The 20,400-nt window shown below is 38.5% G+C and overlaps 1 protein-coding gene across 1 annotated transcript in view; it reads left to right on the top strand.

Annotated features, from left to right (window-relative positions):
- Positions 1–456: 456 nt before the first annotated feature.
- Positions 457–20,400, top strand: part of LOC104495661 (EF-hand domain-containing family member C2-like) — a gene marked incomplete at its 5' end in the record, with an annotated part of 26,443 nt that continues 6,499 nt past the window's right edge. The window contains 6 exons of the mRNA XM_010138657.1: positions 457–622; positions 1,646–1,788; positions 6,855–7,051; positions 11,461–11,594; positions 15,379–15,576; positions 16,149–16,241. Coding sequence (XP_010136959.1) covers positions 457–622; positions 1,646–1,788; positions 6,855–7,051; positions 11,461–11,594; positions 15,379–15,576; positions 16,149–16,241 — 931 coding nt within the window. The remainder of the gene's footprint in view (positions 623–1,645; positions 1,789–6,854; positions 7,052–11,460; positions 11,595–15,378; positions 15,577–16,148; positions 16,242–20,400) is intronic.

The raw sequence follows: 20,400 nt of genomic DNA, 5'->3' as shown, positions 1-20,400 counted from the left end.
GTATAATTTAAATAATTAATAATTTTTAATTTATTTATGTATTTATTTTCCTCTGGCAAAAAGCAGAGGGCAGGAAACTCATAAGCTGAGTATTTACTTATTCATATCTCAAAGGATGAAAATGAAAAATTAATTTAGAATTATTAATTTATTATTTTATCCAATTTTGAAACTGTATTTGTCTTTCCTGTTGCCTGTGTATCCTAATGGCACTTGTCAAACATTTTAAGATTATAAATGAAATCCTAAAACCCTTGAAGAAACAGTAATTTTGCTGTTGACTTCTATGGAGTCTTTTTCTACGCTGTAATAGTAGGAGGGAGGGATCCTGGCTTGACTTTGGTCGGAGCTCTGTTAGAGAAATAGACTAACAAGTATTCATATCGGAAGTTCAAATCCTCAGTAGAATGGCTTCATCAGAGCAGTAATAAATAAGTTTTTCTGTCTTTGTTGTAGAGGATTTCACTCCAGTTCCACACAAGGCGCCACCACCTCCAAAACCAGAAAAAACCTTTCCTCCTTATACTGGATTTGGTTCTGAAGAGGATTCTTTGTGCTCCTGTATGGGTCTGATGCCCAAGCCTCCACGAAAAGATTTCAAGAAATTCATGGAGAAAGACAGGTATGTCACTGAAAAATAATTCCAACTTTTAAAATGACGTCTTTTTGTGAGGGAGATAAATTTTGAGTAGGAATGTCATTTTTTCAGCAAAATGTGCAGCTCATCAGAATTTTAAGAGAGAGGTGCATGATGACTGGTTTAGTGACGGGGTACTCCAATTTTCTTTGCACTCAGCAAAATTTCTCTTTTGAGAAGCAAATATTCTGACACTCCCATTCGCATTCCCTACCTCCTTCCCTTCTGCTGTCTTCGGTGGGAGTTTAGTGAAGTTACAGTTCAGGAATTAGTCAGGAATTTTGTGTGCCTCACTAGTCCAACACTGGTTTGCTTTTCCATTTGAATTTCGGTCATTTGCTTTTTTTGTCTACTGAATTTCATGCAGTTTATTGTAGCAATATTAAAGCATTAACCCTTTACTGCTGAAATGGTTTGTCAGGCAGTGGCTGTTGAAGCCTAAGCAGAAAGCAAAAAGTCACATGCTAGAGATTCACCTGTAGAACCTCTGCAAAAGAAGAAAGCTATTAGAAAAAGGCTTGTGAATGTATTGATAGTGCATATAGTGGTACTGTAAATAATTTAACGCACAATCACTTAACAATTATCCAACTAGTAAGTTCACCTGGGGGCCCTGATTTTGTGGATAATCCTAGTATGTATTGCTATTCAGAATTTTATTTGAAAATATATGTACCTAAATGTGTTCTTCCTTTCAAAGTTTTCTAGAAAAAAACTAGGAGCTTGATTTGCAACTGAATTTGAATACAAAATCATTCTAGACCTGTGGCAGAGAAGTAATTTTCCCCTGAAAATAATTTCTTTCTATCTGGCTGGTTCTAGGTGGTTCGGTTAATTTAAGCTCAGAATGGTTTTTTACAAAGTAGGGAATCTTATGACATTTTCCTTCTTGGTCCAGGAATAACACAATTAGTGAAAGTTACAAAACTTGGGAGAATGCGTCTCGTAGTGGTGAAAACTTTTCTCATACTCTGTTTTTGATTTCTCACCTCTTCTTTTGCTTAATAGAAGTGGCATGGAAAGTAACATACTGCGCTTTGTTGCAAAACTCGTCACAGATAGTCCTATTGACAAGGATCGGAAATTCATTATTTCCTACTTCCTAAGTGATGACAGCATTTCAGTTTTTGAACATAAGCAGCGAAACACAGGTGAGATGTAGTAAATTCTTGCAATCAGTCCCAGTTGCCTTGCTCATTTGATTAGAGTTCACAGTAACCAGTGTGGCCAGAGTCAGCACTAGCAGAAGCAGGCATGTGGATTTTTAAACTCAATAGGAATTACTCCCTCAGGTTCACTGCATTGTCTGGCATAGCTGTATGTCATAGTAATGTTTATAAGCATCACTCAGAACAACACTGGTTGGTGGTGTATGACAGTACTTCACAGTATCTTTCGGGAACTGGAAGTTTAAAGCGTTAGAACTTTTCTTACTTTTTAATTTGCAAATTTGGCCTTTAAACAATTGCTTTTGTTATGGATAACATAGAGGAATTGTATTGTAACTGATGATAAATAGGGATAGTAAATGTAAGACATCAAGAATGAAAGAGTAAACCCTTCATTTTGCAGGACCGAGTTATGAAACCTATTGTATAGAAGCAACTCATGAAAGCAAAACAGCTGTGATATTTTTTAGCATTAATCGTGTAGTGTTGGGCATACAAAGACTAAAGATTGCCCTGTGCTATTGTACGTGTGTGTGTGTGTGTGTGTGTGTAATATGGAACTGAATTTCAAGAGCCATACTACCAGTGTTTAAGTGACAAAAGCTTTGTTACTTCTCAGTTTCTTGATCACATTTATCCCGTTGCTGGATCCTGGTTACCCAATGTTGTCATGATAAAATTCTTGATAAAATAGACCACTATTGTCTGTTGTAGGCTACCTTCAACTGAGGATGTTTTGTGATTTTCAAGCTTCTCTTTATTTCCTTGGAGTATCTTTCACAGAAATGGAGGGACACAGTACAAGAAAGGATGTCAAGAAGTCATTCTATAACTCAGAGAGATAGGGAAGCTTTGGCTAAGCATGGTGCTGTTGGAGAGATTAGGGTATCTCTGTGAAGCCCTCAAAACAACTGCAGCAACAGTTTCAGAGCATTTAACATCCAGAAGTGCTCTGACACCTCTCAACATGTGCAGCTGAAGGACTGACTTCTAAAAGCTGCTGTCAACCCCTGATGAAAACAGAGAGAGAAAAAAATCGGGAAATCACACTCTCTCAAAGGCAAGAGAAAAATAGGGAAGGTTTCCTTAGTTACGATGTTAGGCTCTTGTGGAACCTCGTGACTAGCTATTTTGATACTGCTTGAATTGCCCTGAAACAACTTCTGGGCACACAGCACCTTAGTATGGTATTTCAGGTACTCCCTGCAATGGTGACCAGCTCAGTACTGATCTGTTTGGTACTTCTAGGTCACTGTCAGGAGCAAAGACTGTTCTAGGGAGGACTGTTCACTCCCCTTTGCCTCAGGCTCTGGTGCCAGAAGTTGAGGTCCAGATATTCAGCTTACAGTTAAAGACTAAGTACTCTTGTGACCCCACAGTTAAGCCTTTACTGAAGTGATTTCTGATGTTAATCCTTTCAGATCTATAATGAACATCGCATCCATAAAAAATTAAGGTTTGGTGAATATCTAGACCCTTTTGTTTTTGTAGAGAAATGTTTCTGTGTCAGTGGCGATACTAAGTCATTTTGAGTGCCCTGTACGTGAGTAGATGTTTAGGAAAGCCTGAGGCTTTTCAATGCAAATAATTTCTAAGGGCATCTCTGCTTGTATCCAACTACATTATGAATGCATAAATAGGGACCTCCCCCCAACTAAAATACAAGCAGTTCTCTGAGAAATGTTTAGAAAATGTATGGAGTACCTACCTAGGCTTCAATGAGCATTCCCAGTTAGCCCTGCTCCACTGCAACATCAAGATTTATCACTGCTTGTGGCATCAGTGTCCTGTCATCACTCTTTTACTAGTTATCTGCTATCCAGTGGCCTGTAAGTTATTCAACTTCTTTTATTACAGCTAAAGGTACACACACTTATGTATATATTTATTATGTAATTCTGCTGTGATGCTCAAGAGCAACTCAGTTCTCCAGTGGTGCAGGACGTGTTTGACTGGCATTCTTTATGTCCAGAGACATAAAGGACGGTAAGGGTACAGATGCACTATAAATTAAAGGAATCTGCAAACAGTTTGAATCTTGGCCTACAATCATAGATATTGCCTGCTCAGTCACTCCTGGTTCTCCTTTGCACCATTGCATCTAGATGAGGCCCCAGTGAGCTTGCGGCCCCTCCTGGACGGGAACTCTCCTGCAAGGCAGTAAGGACAAGGCTGCACCAGGTTTGGCTTACTCCACCCTTATCAGTAATCTGACACTATCCCAGGAGGTCTTGCACACTCAAAAAGTCAGGTCCTTCTGCCACACCCTGGGGCTGCAGTCCATACCCTCAGTTTTACGCTGTAAAACACCACTCTGTTGGACTGCAGCAAAGCCCTCACATACCTTCAAACAGTTTGAGTGCACTGAAATAATAGCTGTTTCTTAAGTCCCCAGATTTATCACATATCACTGAGGGCAGAACCAGAGCCACACACTGTGCAGTGCAAGTGTGGTCAGTTGGTCGGGCTCTCAACAGCATGGGTGCCAGACCAGAGACTGCTCCCTGCCTGTCTTTTGTTTTGGAATGAGAATGTATGCTGAGATCACAGCTGGGAGCCCGTTAAACATTGCTAGTCAAAAACAAAATGTGAAGCAATAAATGGGTGTGTTTGCATACCAACAATAACAAAGGCTTTAAGATGTGTATGAAAGGCAAGTATCTGTAAATGGGTTTTCAGCTTCCATGGGGTGTTAAGGATGTTAAGGATGGAGTACATGACTTTCAGAGGTGGTAGAAAGGTGAAGTGGACAGATGTGGCTAAGAACTGGCCACTGGAGACTTTAGGGAGAGCAGCCTTGAAGAAGGGATAGGGGAGGAGGTAGAGCAGCAGCTGGAAAGAGATCTGGGACTGCAGAAGTTTCTTTGTGCCCACTTTCCTTCTTTTCTTTCTTCTCCCCTTCTCTATCTCTATTCCTCCTTGTTTTAGTCATGTCTGAAGGAAAGGTGAATGAGTGTAAGAATGAAAAGTCTTTGAAGATGTCAGATCAGAGCAGCTAGGAGAAAGGAGTAAGGGATGCAAAATGGGAGCGAGAAGAACATTTGTTTGTGAGATGGAAAAGGATGGGGTGAGGGAAGAGTTATTCTGAGCACATCTTGAAAGAGTGGATGAATTAAAACAGTAAAGTACTCCCAAAAGAACAACTTGACTACACCTTTTGTGCACAGGTGCAAAGGGCTGCTTTTGCCTTTTTATTTGCATGAATTGATACAAATTGGCAAGTAAAAATGTTTCAGATCTCCTAAAATGGTCCTAAAATGGAAGTAAGAAGTTGCCTCTACTTTTCTTAGTCTAGCAACCCGAAGGTTTGAGAGACATACTTCTCAATATTGGTAACACTCTGAAACTGTATTTGAAATGCACGGGGTTGGACATCTTGAAGCTCTTGTTCAGATGAGGGTCAAAGCATGAGAACTTTGGCTCCTCGTGCAGAAGATCACAACCTCTTTTTTACTCAGTGTAAGGCCAAGCCAACAGCTGTACAAACACCTGCAAAGTCTGATATGATCTTAATGGAAGAGAGTCTTTGCTTGTGGTGTTTATTTTGTGCTTCGAGCCTGGCTCTTCTAGATTTCCATCAAAATTTCTCATCGGGTTTCAGTGTAAAATCTCTAATCTAATGAGATATTTTCAGTTGTTTTTCTTTATACCACTTGAAATGTTTATCATATAATGTTTAAAAAACAATTATGGGACAGAGATATTAAGGTAAGTTTCCAATCTAAGCGCACCATTGCAGGGAACGAGAGAGACGAGTGAAGTTCCAGTCTTACAGACACCAGTTGTTTAAATATTACTAACAGTTGCCGCTATTATACAATGTAAAATTTCGTATTTGTTTTAATAGCTAGGTGAAAAGGAACATGTTAAGATTAGAGTTACATTAGTGATTGGAATTGTTTTTTGATTCAAGCTGGATCAAGCCATTACCATAGTGTATTTTTTGTCTTTTGCTTTTATGGTGCTGGTAAAGCGATTAAGACAGACATCTGATCCATTTGGTTTGATAAGTAGTTTGGGTTTCACATTTATTTATAATTCTGACTATAAAAGGCATTTTATTATGTTGTTCATTAGCCTTTTATTGGATTTGCATCACTACCTAATATGTAAGGTATCGTCAAATGTTACTAAAGTATGCTTTTTGGCTGTTGGCTTGGAAGCTCAGATATAAACAGGAAATGAACCCCAGGCACTGCAGAGTTGTTGTAGGATGCATATACCAATGGAACTAAGCATGTGAGAGAATGTTTTTTAGAAAGCTTGTTATCTGCAGTGCAATCTTGTGGTGCACCACAAGACATTACTGGAAAGGGAAATGTTCCTTTTAGTATCTTATACACCCTTGGACACTGTGTGCAGTTTCCAGTGGCACAAATAAAATCATTATAATGTGAAACAAAATAATGTAAAAAGAAATAATGATGTCACGTGCCCAGCTGACAAAGGAAATAACAGATCACAATTAAACTGCACTGGCAGAACAGTGTGTAGAAGATAACTGTCAGGTAATTTCTACTTTTTTTTACATTCAAAAGCCCTTAAAGACCAGTTAGAATTAACAGTGCATCAGAATTCATGATCTTTGTAGGACTGTGCTATCCTAAGTTGTGAATTTTTTTTTTTCTTTTTTAGCTTTAACATTTCAAGGATAATTGCCTGCTTCTTACATTTTGGATCTTACGTTTTTCAGGGGTCAGTCCCAAGGCTGGCACAGGGTTATGGGAACGATTTGAAGAGGCACATTTCTGTCCCATTTTAAACAAAAGAAAGAGGGAAGCTGTTTGGCAGGCGTTCAAATGAGACATGTCACAGAATATGCACAATGTAATTGTTGCTGTGAACGCTGGCAGAGACGGTTCTTTTAGCAATGAGAGGGAGCAGGGCAATGTATTATGAGACAACAAACTCAAAGATAAAAACTAATATTTAAATACAAACCAGCTGGTTTGAGGTGTCTTTTGGGTTTTATTTTGTGTGGGTTTTGGGTTTTCTTTGTTTTTGTCAAGCAAAGCTACCTTTAATTATTTACAATTCTATACTCATAGGGATACTTGGTGGAAAGTTCTTGGAAAGAGATCGCATTAAGAAGCCTGGGCAGGAGCTCTTTAGGAGTGAGCCATCTGAATACTTCAAGGCTCAGAATCTGTTTGTTGGAGCCAGAGTCTGTTTCCATGGTCACAACTTCCTTTTGGTGGATGCTGATGAGTACACGATCAACTACATGGAGAAGCATGCAAATGAGGTGAAGCAGGCTCTTGTTATTTTTTATTATCTTTAAGGACTGTACCTTGTCTATATACTTTTCAGAATTATTTATACTTAGTTTCTTTACCCAAAGTTCACAGTCTCTCGTCTAGCAATGGATTTACGACATGTTAGCTAGGGAGTCTGTGCAAACCTGGCCACTCTTGACCATACTCCCCCCTTCTACTTTCTCAGCATCCACTCTTACTGTATTAGGGGTTGTTAGAAGGTATATCCCTGCCTATTCCTTCTCGAGACTGTTTATGGGCATCTCCTGTCCCTGAACTGATCTAACCCTTGTTGAACCTACTGTCTGCTTCCACAGCTTTCTGTTCACTGCCTACTATGTTAAAAAAAGTAATCAAGAAGTATCTTTTATCTATTTTAAACCAACCTCACACTACTTTCAATGCCAGTTCTAGTGTTCTGGGGTTTGGTGAAGATCTCCGTTTACCTTAAACTCACCTTCATAATTTTGTAGATCTCGGACATTCTTCCCCTCATCCTAATTCTATCCAGTTAAGAGCCTCATCCTTTTCAGTCTATCCTTGCAAAGCAACTGTGAAATATGGAGAGTAGAACAGTGCACAGTACTCAAGATGTGGGCACATCCAATTAAGAGTCTTAGTGGTGAGGCTATATTACTTACTGTTTTGATTTTTTGGTTCATATATATTTATCGGCCAAAACAGTTCCCTTTAATGTTAGAAATTCATGTCACAGTCAGGAATTCAAGCTTACAGTTTGTACTGAGCTTCACTGTTTTTTGCTGTTACCTTCCCAGGGGAGAGAAACGATAAATTGAGAGCTGGGGTGCCTCTGCTGATACGTACTTTGTGCTACCAGTCGTTACACAAATGCCTGGTAAAAAAGCCCTCATTCACCAAAGCCAGAAATTTATCCAATAGGAGGAAGTTGATTGTCTTATAGTAATTGTCACAAAGGTCAGAAAGGAAAGGATATAGAGATGGAGAACCACATAAGAGTCACAGAGAGCATTTTGTGGGATTTTATGTTGGTTTCGTAGGAAATTTAGATTACCTTTTTTTTTTTATGATGAAGTTTGTGCTGCAATATTTGAATAAATGTACCCTGGTATACTTGGAAATTCCTGTTACGTGCAGCTCTGAGACACATCTTAAGAATGCATCAGCTCAGGAGCCAAGGCATTTCTGCATCCCCATCCCTCTTCTGGTTTGTTGCTTTGTCACCGTGTGATCTTGAACATCGGCCTTTGGATTAGACTGTGCAGTGAGGACTTCTGGGTAGTATGTATGCTCCATAGCTTCTGGTGGGGTGGCAGCATGCCTTCAGCAGACCTTCTCCAGAGCTGCCCTTTTGCACAGTCTTGCTAAGAGTACTCCTAGGGAAAATATCCAGGATGGCTTATCAAGCCGTGGTCCTTTGCCCATTTGTCCAGAACTTTTGTGGATGAGAAGGGAGAAGGTTCTCAGTGCAAGTTTTAATTGTTCTCTGTCTGCTGACATGAGTGAACCTGCAGGACTCCCAGGTAGGTCTAGCACAGTCTTGGAGACTGATTCCTGATGCCATTGTGATGCTGACCCTGTACTGCCTTTGGGCCACGTGTGCTGTTATCACCCAAATGAAAATAGCAGAACAGTGTGATTTCTTTGTAAATTAATGTGAAGTTGGCACCACCTGCCTTCCCTGGAATAAAGAAGTTCTGCAAAATGTTGATGTAAAATGATGCAACTGCTAAAGGCTTTAAGCAGTAAAATACAAAGCGATACACATTATGCTTTCTTACTGCTGGACTGTTTCTCCTCCCAGTAGGATCAAAACCAAAGCTATTCTCCAAAATGCAGAGTGCATCATTAGACTGTGAATGTTCTTTGGAACTGCTGTTTGCATTGATTATCTTGGATCAAACAAGATCTGAATGATTGCATATTATCAAAACAAAATCTGCAAAAATGGGAAGAAGTAACACTAAAAATACTTCTTTAGAGAGAATTTTGAAATGTTTTTTGTACAGTGAAGATTTTAGAAGAGCTGGTAGGAAAAAAGGTTTATCCTCCCAATGGTAAATGCTTTATTCATGTCCTTCGAAGAGAAGTAAGTACACACCCTGTTTCCCCCAGTTCGTCAGGGGATTACATATTCAGATCACAAGAACTTCAGCAAATATTAGAGAAGAGCAGAACTGGAAGGTGGTTTGAAGAAGGGGAAACAATTTTAAGATTACTTTTTCAGTTATTGCTGGAAAATAAGTAGTTTATATATAAAATAAATAATTTTCCTTCTGAATAGACAGAGATTTCCTTTCAGCAGAACTCATCAGTACATTTTGTGAAAACTGGTGAAAGAAATCACGATGTAATGTTCTTTGTCTGGAAAATGCTATTTTGACCACATTTCTACAGGCATATGTTGATTTAGGTGAAATTTTGATTGGTGATCATAGTGCAGGTGGGAGTTGACATTGCTGTCATTGAAACGTTTATTTTTATATCTCACAATATGAGATATTTGAAAATTGTTAATTTCCTGTTTTGACATTTTATTTATTGTATTGTTTTTAAGTTATGGGGAGAGAAAAATCATTGAGTCTTGTCATATTGATTCCCACCTGTAGTGAAAGTAACTTTGAGAATCTAATTCTCAAAACTTTTCAAACTTCTAGTTTCTTTTCCAATTTGAGGAAAAAAAGATGCATTTAGAAAGTGAAAATTTGCTTGCAAAACAAAACGTGTGTTGTGCGCAGTCCTACTGATATTACTCAGCTTTGAGGAGAACTCTTTCAAGCAGGGCATCACTGTGCCTCCTTGGAAATGAATTATCTATGAAACAATCTCAGTTGTTCAAACTTTGTAGTCTTCTACAGCACAAAGATGGAGATTGATTTTACTTCCATTGAATTCAACATAATAATCTGTGACTTCAGCAAGGCAATCAAACAAATCTCGATTGGGGTTACTAGCATGTCAGCAAGTACGTGAGAAGAAGGGAAAGCGGGTGATGAATTACTGCCACGCTGCTTGGGTACTCGGTGTCTATGTAGGTGTTTGGAATATGTAGTTTAGAAAACAGATGTAAAAATAACGGCTTTGATAATGCAGAGAAGACAGATTTTTAAGTAGACAGAACATGTTGTCCATATTTAAATACTCTGTTCACTGATTCTTTCTGCCCAGTCTTTTATCAATCTCTGTTCCATACTTTTTCAGCAAAACTCTGCGTGCTTATGGCCCAAAGAGTAACAGCTTGGGGAGGGGACTGAGGAAGTTGCTATCTCTGAAACCTGATTGCTGGTCCAGCTGCTCCACATCACTGCCTTACCTGGTATTGCATGCCAGGGTTGTACCTTTTGGCTTAGACAGCAATTTTCTCCTCCAAATCTGAGCACGTTACCTGCAACCACTGATGTATTGATTAAACTTGGATCTATTTGTACTACTCTTATAGTGTCACAAGGTTTTGAAATTCTCTTTTCTAGATCCCTTTGAACTGATCAAAAGCTGTAGACAGACTTCAGCATAATCAGGAGTGAGGCTCAATCTCTGTTGTGATTAGATTCTTAATACTAGTAATACCAAATTTGAGATAATTGCTAGTTAAAACAACAGTGCTGTTGCTGGAAGAAATGGGAGAAACTATTGTCAGACAATTCATTTTGTAAGTCAGGTGGAGCATGGCAGATGTAAGGACATACCAGATATTCATACTTGGACTCACCCCCAATTTAATGACTAAATACATAGATGTTTTATGTTAAAAATGAATCTACTAAATAAATCTTCGGTAGAGCTCTAACAACAATCTGTATATAGGGCGGAAACCTTAGTGTTCCTGTTCTGTTTATCTAAATTCAAATTTATTTTAATGGCCTATTTAGGAATAAATAAATATTTCTCTTACATGACAGGAAAAGTTGGATCGTAACAGATTTCCAATCTGCTGATTCTGAGTGTGGAAGGCAGCGTAGTCTAATATGAATATCTGTTGGAACAGTTCATTGGAGCCAATGGTGAAAACATTAGTTTTAACTTGGTGAAATTCATTAATTGAGAAATAAGTGATGAACACCAGCATAAAACGAGATCCAAATTATTAGAACTGTTTCTACTTTAGCTTTAACAATACAATGTTTGAAGTAAAAGTGGATGTCCTTTTGCATAAGTGGAATAAGCTTTCTGAGAGTACATGACCTAATGATTTTTGTTTAATTTTTTATATTGTCAGTAGGAAGCAATTTTTTTTTCAGTAACATGCTTCCCTCCAAACATAACACTGTGCTGATTTATACATTTGAAGTGAGACAATGAAAAAACTAGTAATACTTAGCAGTTCAGCATTGCCCTGTGTCTTGACAGCTCTGGATGTACATGCATAGTTGGTTGCATAGTGCTTTTCTCTCTAATCTGTGACTTGCTTTCCTCTGTTAAGTTCTCTGTGGCTGATATCAGTGCCATCCTCAAGAAACTGAAAGACATAATTGAACCTCGCTCCCGAGAAATCAGACAGGCGTTTGCAGCCACTGACCCTGAGCATACCAAGGTGATTGAGTATGACCCTTTCAGGTAAGACAGTGGATTTTGATTTTTAATATTTAATGAAGGCATATTCTCCAAAAGTGTATAAAGAATGACTGTTTCTTGATGCTTTCTGCACGTGTTAGCTGACAAATGGCGTACATTTGTTTTGCGTTTACCTGGAGACTATGTGTGAAAGAGAAAGTGAATCCATGCTCCAGAAGAGAAGAGAAATGTGATAGTTTGAAGTAAGCCAAAAAGCTCAACTAAAATCTGTCTGCTTTTTATGGAGCTGGCACAGGATGCAAATGTAATATATACACGGAAAGCTAAAGAAAAACCCATCCTGAGAGTCAAAAAAATTAATGAGTAGTTTTGAAATTCAAGAAGAAATGTTTGACTTGTCTCCTGAGAATGGTGTTATTTGGATTTTTAATCATTGGTAAAGAAGAGAGTCTTCACAGAACCAGGGTGTATTGAAATTATAGAAAGTAGTGGTAAGCATTTTTTAAAAAGAGTGGAACTAGATGATCTGTAAGGTCTCTTCCAACCCTAACCATTCTATGATTCAATATTTATATCTAATAATCTAAAAGCTCTGTTCTTTTTATTAACCATGTATCTTATTTTAGAATGAAAGATTTTGAAAGTCGAAGATGAGAGCACTTCTTTGCATCTATGAAAAGTGAAAGATATTTTTCCGTGTATTTTTATTTCAGTTTTGTATTTTCTTGTGTACATCACTATTTTTAATCTGTCGTGGCATCTCATGATTATAGCTAACTACAAATGATTATTTTTAATGCAGGCAATTATCCGTGTGACAGCTTCAGCCAGCATGGTAATCCTCTTATCTTAAATACAGCTAAAGCTTTACTATGCTCTGAATTTGCCTGTTCAGATTTCTTCCTTTCTGCCTATGTAGTTGTACATGAGCTGCATTTAAAAATATACCTATAAGAATGAAGTAGTGAAGCAGAATTGTATTTATACAATTTACTTTAACTACTTTCAGGACCCAAATCCATGGCACATCAGCCAGGAAATAAATACACGTCATTCACTGAAACTGTCCCTTAAGCTATCATTAGAACTATTGAAAGCTTTGTTAAAAAGAGAAGAAAAAAATAACTTAGATGCCTGTATAACACATAATCCCATCCAGACTGCTTTTTCTCGTAAGTACTGACAAGACCGTTTGCTGTTAGAGACAAAGAACCATGTGGGTTTAACAAAGATGCCTATCTGCAGCTCAGCTTGAGAAACAGCTCTCTCAAGCAGTTAATTATTATTTCTTCTTTCTCTGTCAAATTCAGATTGCAATCTGTCTTATTCTTCTAGGACAAAAAAGAAAAACAAAAAAGCAAAAACCCGAAACAAAACCAAAAGATAACTAAGCTGTGGAAACAATTGTTGAAGCTTGTTTCTTTTTGTCAGGAAGAGTTTAGATGTAATTCCATTTGTGACTCTTGGACCTCACTCATTACTTCCTAGCAATCACTAAAATATTCCTTGATTCCAAAGACAGTAATTTATCTTGAGTTTTTGGTGACTTAATTGTCGCTGTCTGACTTGGGAAAATAAAAGACCTTTAAAACTCTGACATTGGAAAAATCTGGGCCATGTATGGAAATCCAGCCTGTGGAAACATTCAGATGGGTGATGTTATCTACGTGCTTTCAGCTTTGCCAGCCCCAGCGTTTAAAGTGCCAGGCTTATCAGGCAGTATTGCCCTCTTCTTTGTGTTTGCACTAGTATTACTGCAGGCTCCAGGAAAGAGGCTCCAGTTTTGACTGGATCTCTGAATGCTCCTACAATATAAATAATAATATTCAGTAAGTGGAATAATACACTGACAAGATAATGATAATATTAATAGATGGACTGAATTTTGGTCGTTGAGTTTGGGTGATCTCAAATATGGCTTTCTACTGACAACAGCTTGTCTTCTCCTTATATTTATCTAGTATACCTGCAAATAAAGGATATTTCTGATTTATTTAGTATGAAAAAAGCAGCAGTTGACTCAAAGAAGACACTACGCTGTGTTTAGCATCCTTTTCTGAATGGCTGTGTAAATTCAGTCATATTCTACGAAGAGATACCTTAATTTGAACAGGACTGCAGAAGCCTCTGAGAGGAAGCAAGTGAAAAATTATGAGTTTTGATACAATTTTGCAATTTGGAAGGGTGCTAAGTTTCTGTGCTTTCAATTTATATGTGGATGTTAAGAGATCCATTATTAGATTGATTCAAGAATTCAATTATTCTCCAGCCAGCAGTCTTGTATCAGAACTTTATGCATCACTAATAATTTCTTCCCTTTTTTTTCAAAGATCAGTATATAATCACAGTGATGCAGTACCCTCACAGGTGCCACAAGGCACAGCTCTAATTGCATCAACAGTTATGGTGAAGTTTATTCTTAGTGCAGTTTATCCAGGATTATTATATGTAATTAATCTAATTTTGACTGATGCACATAGGCCTATGTTGATGCTTGCTGTTAAAAAAATCCTGTTGAACGTGAGTTCACCAGAGGCGGATGTTTGGGATCATAACGCCAATGTAGTTACACTAAGCCAGATTGGACAAGAGGCCCTGTAACAGCTGAGGTAACCTACAGTTCAGGTTAGTTTATTCCAGGAGACCAGGAAGCCTCCGAAGTTTCCTTGCATACCTTGATACTGATGGTTTTCTTATATTGTGTCAATACCCCGAACACATGAAGAACTCTGTAATCACTGAAGGCAACAAAAATCCTGCTGCAGAGACAATGTAGTCTTTAAAATTAGTCCTTTGCCTCCCCTCCACCAACAGTATAAAGCAGGGTGATATTGTTCTGAACCCTAATTAACTAGTCCTGGTTCTTACATTCCAAAGCTTGTATCCATTTGCTGATATACTACAAGTGCCTTCAGGAGCTTACCCAGCTCTATTATCAGTAACAAATTCTTGGTATTAACAGGAATGACTAGTCACGCAGTGCCAGCACTGGACCGTCAGATAGATGTCAGGAACATTTCTTCTTCCTTGGATTGGGCTGTTTCATCTGAGCAGCACAAGCCTTCCTGGGAGAGCACATGTCAGGCTCTTCACTTCACGGGATCTGATTCTCTGCTGACAGTGTCCAAGCATAAACTTGTCTTGCTACTGCCTCCTGTCTTCCATTCTTGCCAGGAGGGCTTGTGATTACAATTTGGGTGTAATTTTCTGCTCTCCCTCTCTGACCAATTTCTGTTTCCATTCCCCCCGAAAGGTATCCATCAGAGCCAGCTTTCACAATGCTTTGTGAAGTGTGGCTTGATACTTGATTAATGTTCTGTTCTCTGTTGGGATCTTCTGCTCCACTTCTGTTGTTACTTCTCTCTATATATTTTATGCAACTGTTGCATGCTTTGTGTTTACGGATAAGTTAGTCACATACTGAAGAACGCAAAATATAATTTGGAGCAAAACAAGGTAATACCTTGTTAGTTCGCTGCCTTGTTGGATAAGTGCAATGACAAAATTAATCTCTGTTAATATTCCATGCCAGTATGGCATCTGTAGTAAAAGGCTTCAGTCATGATTATTATGTATTTTTGTATATATAGCAAACTACTGAGGACATGTGGACATCCTGCAAAAGTTTAAGAGTTCAGGTAATTTCCACTATATCTTCTTGAATAGATCTGAATTTCAAATTTAAGAACATACATTCTTTAAAGATCTAAATACAGCATTTTATAATGAGTGCAACTCTTTTTTTCTTCCTCTGAAATTTGGTGATTATCAACTGGTTTTAACTCCTTTACTTACAACTAATGTAGGCTGTTGTTTTTGTGGACAGAAATTTGATAGTCAGTATCACCGATGGAGCGTTTTCAGAACATGAAATTATGACTCTTGGGCGCTATTACAGTGTGAAAGATGAATATGAAATGGACCTCAACTTCCTCCTTGCGGTGGCTCAAGAACAACTAAAGAAAAATAGCTTTGAAAATTTTGAACAACTGTCTGCAGTGCTTACATACAATGACTGTGAAAAGTAGGTTTTGTCTATTTTTCCTAAGCTTTTATTTGGGAAGCTCTGCTTGTAAACCTGACTACTTTCTGTTTGTTGCTGAGTAAATATGTATTGCATGCAAAGTATATTATTTGTAATGTTAAGCCTCTTTCAGCACGACACTAGACAAGAAAAGTGTTTGTGGACTTTTTATTATAGCTGCTGTACTGAACATTCTGTGATATAATCAGAAGCCCGTTCACAGGCAAAACACAGTGTTTTAAATCGAAATGGAAAAATAATGATTTAAGGGAAAAAAAGAAAGGATTTGTAGCTGATTCTTTATATGACTCATTCGCCCTTTTTGTTCTCTGATGTCACAGATACAGAATTACAGAGAATCACTAAGGACCTCAGTGTGGAGGGCCAGGCCACCATGTGAACTTCAAGTTTCTTGGCTTTGTAATAGTGAATTTTCATAAAACCTGTTTTTCTTTATCTCTTCCCTGATATTCCTCACATATTTTCTTATTCACAGCAGCATTCACTTGAATTAAATCTGGAAAATACCTAATGTAATGTACCCTTCTCCCCCTGTCTTTCTGTTTGTGTAGATGTGGAGTGTTGCCCCGTGAGATGTGCAGGACTGTTTGCAAGTCCTTTAAGTTGCCGCTGGCTGATGATGATCTGCAAGCTGTACTCACCATGTAAGTTAAGGGCGGATAGTATGACCTGCATGGGTCAAATCACTGCAAAATATCTACTGCAGACACAGTTCTGAAGAATTTGTCATTTATATAATATTAATAATTTCATGATGCTGATTTTGTCTTTATACACATGCAGACTTTCCTCTTTATAGAATATTTATAATCAACTGAGGTGCATCCATCTTAGAAACTTCTCTTCATTTTGTTTGGCATGGTGGATCGTCTGGATTTTGTCGGAATTCTGTGGAATTAGTCTTACAGGAATTAGCTACTGATACTTGTCATTATCAATGAGATCCGCTTTGTTTGCATTAGTTGGTCATGTGTATATGTAAGGTAAAAATCTTACCAAGCCCATTATGTGAGTTTTAAGAAATGTACAAAGATGAGTACAATGAAATGTCCTTGAATCAAGTAGACAGCATCAGTAGTAAATAAAAGTGGTTTGCTACTTCTATTAATCTTGCCTGAAACATATTCCAGCGTAATTTTGAAAAATGAGGGTTGGTGTGGTTTTTCCGTACCACATTGAATTGTTTTGAGACAAATTGCTTGGCTAGCGGTGTTAACGAGAATAGAAGTGAAAACAACTAGTGTTTGGTGCACTTGCGTTAAAGGCTAAAGTTCAGAGTGACCTGTAGTATTTTGAACACTCATGTCGTGTAGAATTTGGGTTTTGTGGCCAGATTTTCTGGTAATTAATAGGTTTAAATACATGCTCATTGGGCTCTTCTTTCCCTTGTGGGAAATCCTCAAATGTTTTGTCTGTCCCTTCATGCTGTTTTGAAAGAGGGAGGAGGTCTTGTATTCTGTTTTGTTTAGATGCGTTCAGGTAGGTACGTTTCTTGATTCCAGCAGTAATTGCAAACTAAGCATCTGGATTTATCAAATAATCAAAAGACTCTTGTCAGGCAGATATGTGAAATCCATTTTAATAAAGCATCTTCATACTGCAAACAAGACTTCCTACTTAAATCATTTATCAACAAGACTGCTTTAAGAAGCCTAAGGGACTATTTTTCACAAAGCCCGCATTTCTAAACTAAAACCTTTCCAAATAGTTCCCTGCAGTTCCCAGATAGACAACTTTGGCAATTTGTTTGCCATTTATCACTTCTTACGGTTAGTTTACAAGCATTAGTCATTAGAAGCATGTCTGAATTTGAGCGTTAACTGAAAACTCATTTTGTAGAACTTCCACTAAGCTGCCCAACACAAAAAGTGCTGGAGGACAATTGACGTCTTGTACTAGATAAGAGGTTCTCATAGTTTCTACTCATAAAGGCTGAAATTTAATAGATGTGCAGACAAGGGACTGGAGGTTTTCCTTTGTGTACTAACTCAATGCTGATGAAAAGCAGACCAGCCTGACCCATCATAGACACCAGAGATGTGTTTATTGTTTGTGAATTTATTACCAGAGAAAGCTTTTGTGAGATGAACTTCTTCTCTTCTGAGGAGCCTCAGTGTAGGCAGTTAGAAAGAAAAAGCCCAGTACACTGTAAAAAAAATCAAAGCTAAGCTTAGAAGACAAGGAGGAAGCCAAGGACTGTATTTCACCTAGCTGTAGCCAGGTACCCATGACAGTTGAATTAGGATTCAACCACTGTAAGTTCTTTCTGAAGGTGATGAAGGAGAGAGTTACATCCTCAACCTGTGTAAGAGCCGAATTTGTAAATTAGTTTCCATTTTCCTTTGACTCTAAGGGGCTGAGGCCAGTCTGTGTTGGAGATTTCTCTATGAGAAAGGAAAATGGTGTGAAGCTGGGCCTCAGAAACCCGTGTGAGAAGTACTTCCTGTGATAGAGTGCTATGTGTAATGCTAGTTCTAAGCTACAGTATTAGCTGCTTTGAAAGATGGCAGGTTATGTGGTAAGTCACTGCACCGCAGATAAGAAGGAAGATTTGTCACATTCTTGACGTTCTTCATCCACGAAGCCAAGCCATGATGATGATGATGATGATGATGATGATGATAATAGGAGCTGATTTCCAGTAATCTAGAAATTGGAGAGTGGAGTTGGCTATATGAGATTTAAACTTTTCTCTTCCTTTACTCTTGCTTCCTTTACTTTTCTTCTTTCTGTAGATTTCTTTGAGACTGAAAATCATGAAACAGGGAGATTTGTTGTTAATAAGGAACAGTCTTACTCCTGGAGAGTATGCAATTCAGCGTGGGCAAAGTTTGTCAACAATCCTCTTTCTCTGGGTTGTTTTTTTTTTTTGGTTTTTGGTTGGGTTTTTTTTGGGGGGGAAGTGTGTAATTTTGTGACAGTTGATGTTCCTGAAGCAAGTGGTGGTGGTGTTCCTACTGTGTGCATCTGCATTTATAAAGTAAGAAAGTTGTACAATAAAAGTTGTTGGATTTATTCCCACAGAATCAGTACGTATAGCTAATGCACTAGCTGGACCTTATTCAGCTATAAAATTATGCTAGACAATGTGATCAGCAAATAGTTGAAGACTGAAGTTATATGTTTGTTCTGCTTTGCTATCTGAGATTAGGTGGCAGAGACTTTCTATAAGGACTTAATGGTTCTATTTTTCCATTTTGAAAGGTAATACTCTACTCTTAAAGTAGTTATTATTTACATTTGTAAATTACACTGCAATGATCTGTCACTTATTAAAAACATGGGATGGGACTAGAAGTTACTGTCTATTTTGTGGTCACCTCCAGATGACCTAAACTTTGTTTACCAAAGACCATTCAGTTTCCACAGAGTGCAGAGAGAATTAACACAAAGACTGAGGTTTCATAAGACCCTTTCATATTGTCTGTCTAGGATAATTTTCTATTTTTAATAGTGGGATGGAGAAATAGTAGGATTTAGATGACCATTTAGATGTCCATTTTTCCAATTTTCCTGAGCTGGCTTATTAAAAAGTAATTTCTTTCTTCAGCAGCATTTTCTCACTTAGTTTTTTTAATCACAGGACCATACAGACTTTTAATCACAATGTATTAGGCGATGCAGATGGTACACAATTGTTTCTGCCAGAAACTGCAGTAGGCATTATAAACATTTCTTTAAATTTATGCAGGCATAATGAACAATTATAGTTTGTTTAATAAATAAATGTTGCTAAAGTGCTTAAGTAATGTATTTAGGGGGTGGTTTCCTGTTATTTTTATTTACTGCCATGCTGAATGTATACTAACAAGGTCTTAAAAAGATGCAGTCCTTCCCCAGAGGGTATATGAACAGCTGGCAGATAAGGAGAGAAAAAATGTAGGGAAGAAAGAATGGATTATAAGTTTACAAGTATTACATGTTGATTGTTCAGTTGTTAAGTGTATGTCCCTGTTTTTTAAAATGCGTCTTCATTTCTGTGAAGAACAGCTGCATAGTTCTTCACCTCTCTGCAGTACCAGGACGAGGCTGTTGGACTCTGGAGGGGGGCTTGTTGTTTTGAAGAACTTAATCCCAGGAGTCCCAGGTGGCAATGCCTTACAGGAATGGCCCTCCTACACGATCATCTCAGTTCTCAGTTCACTAATAGGCCAGGCCAGGCCACTTCTGCCTGTGCAGCGTTTCCCTGGTTTGTGGCTGGGTAATAATTTTTTACCTAGTTGCCCACCTGTAATGTTTTTTTTAGGGCTGACCTATTTCTTTCAGGAAGCAAACCCTCTTTTCCTGCTACAGCAAGTTTGCTGGTAGCAGGAACAAGATTGGAAATGGATCCTTCTCCTGCGCTCGGCCTTCTGCTCGTTACTTTTGATGCCTGACACTCCCTGTGCCATTTGTGATTAAAAGACTCTCTAGCATTAATGTTTGGATCTCTTAAAAGAAATGGATGGCCGGGCCCATAGAGTGGTGGTGAATGGAGTCCAATCCAGCTGGCGGCTGGTCACCAGTGGTGTTCCCCAGGGCTTAGCATTGGGACCTGTCCTCTTCAACATCTTTAACAATGATCTGGGTGAGGGGATTAAGTGTACCCTCAGTCTGTTCACAGGTGACACCAAGTTGGGAGGTAGTGTTGATCTGCCTGAGGGTCAGGAGGCTCCACAGAGGGGTCTGGACAGGCTGCATCGAGGGGCCAAGGCCAATGGTGTGAAACGCAGCAAGACCAAGTGCCAGGTCCTGCCCTTGGGCCACAACCACCCCCTGCAGCATGACAGGCTGGGGGGGGAGTGGCCGGGGACCGCCCCCCAG

This window comes from Buceros rhinoceros, unplaced genomic scaffold (assembly GCF_000710305.1).
Source record: "Buceros rhinoceros silvestris isolate BGI_N320 unplaced genomic scaffold, ASM71030v1 scaffold33736, whole genome shotgun sequence".
Classification (NCBI taxonomy): domain Eukaryota; kingdom Metazoa; phylum Chordata; class Aves; order Bucerotiformes; family Bucerotidae; genus Buceros; species Buceros rhinoceros.
The sequence above is the reverse complement of the archived record's forward strand: the minus strand, read 5'-3'. Positions and strand labels throughout refer to the sequence as shown.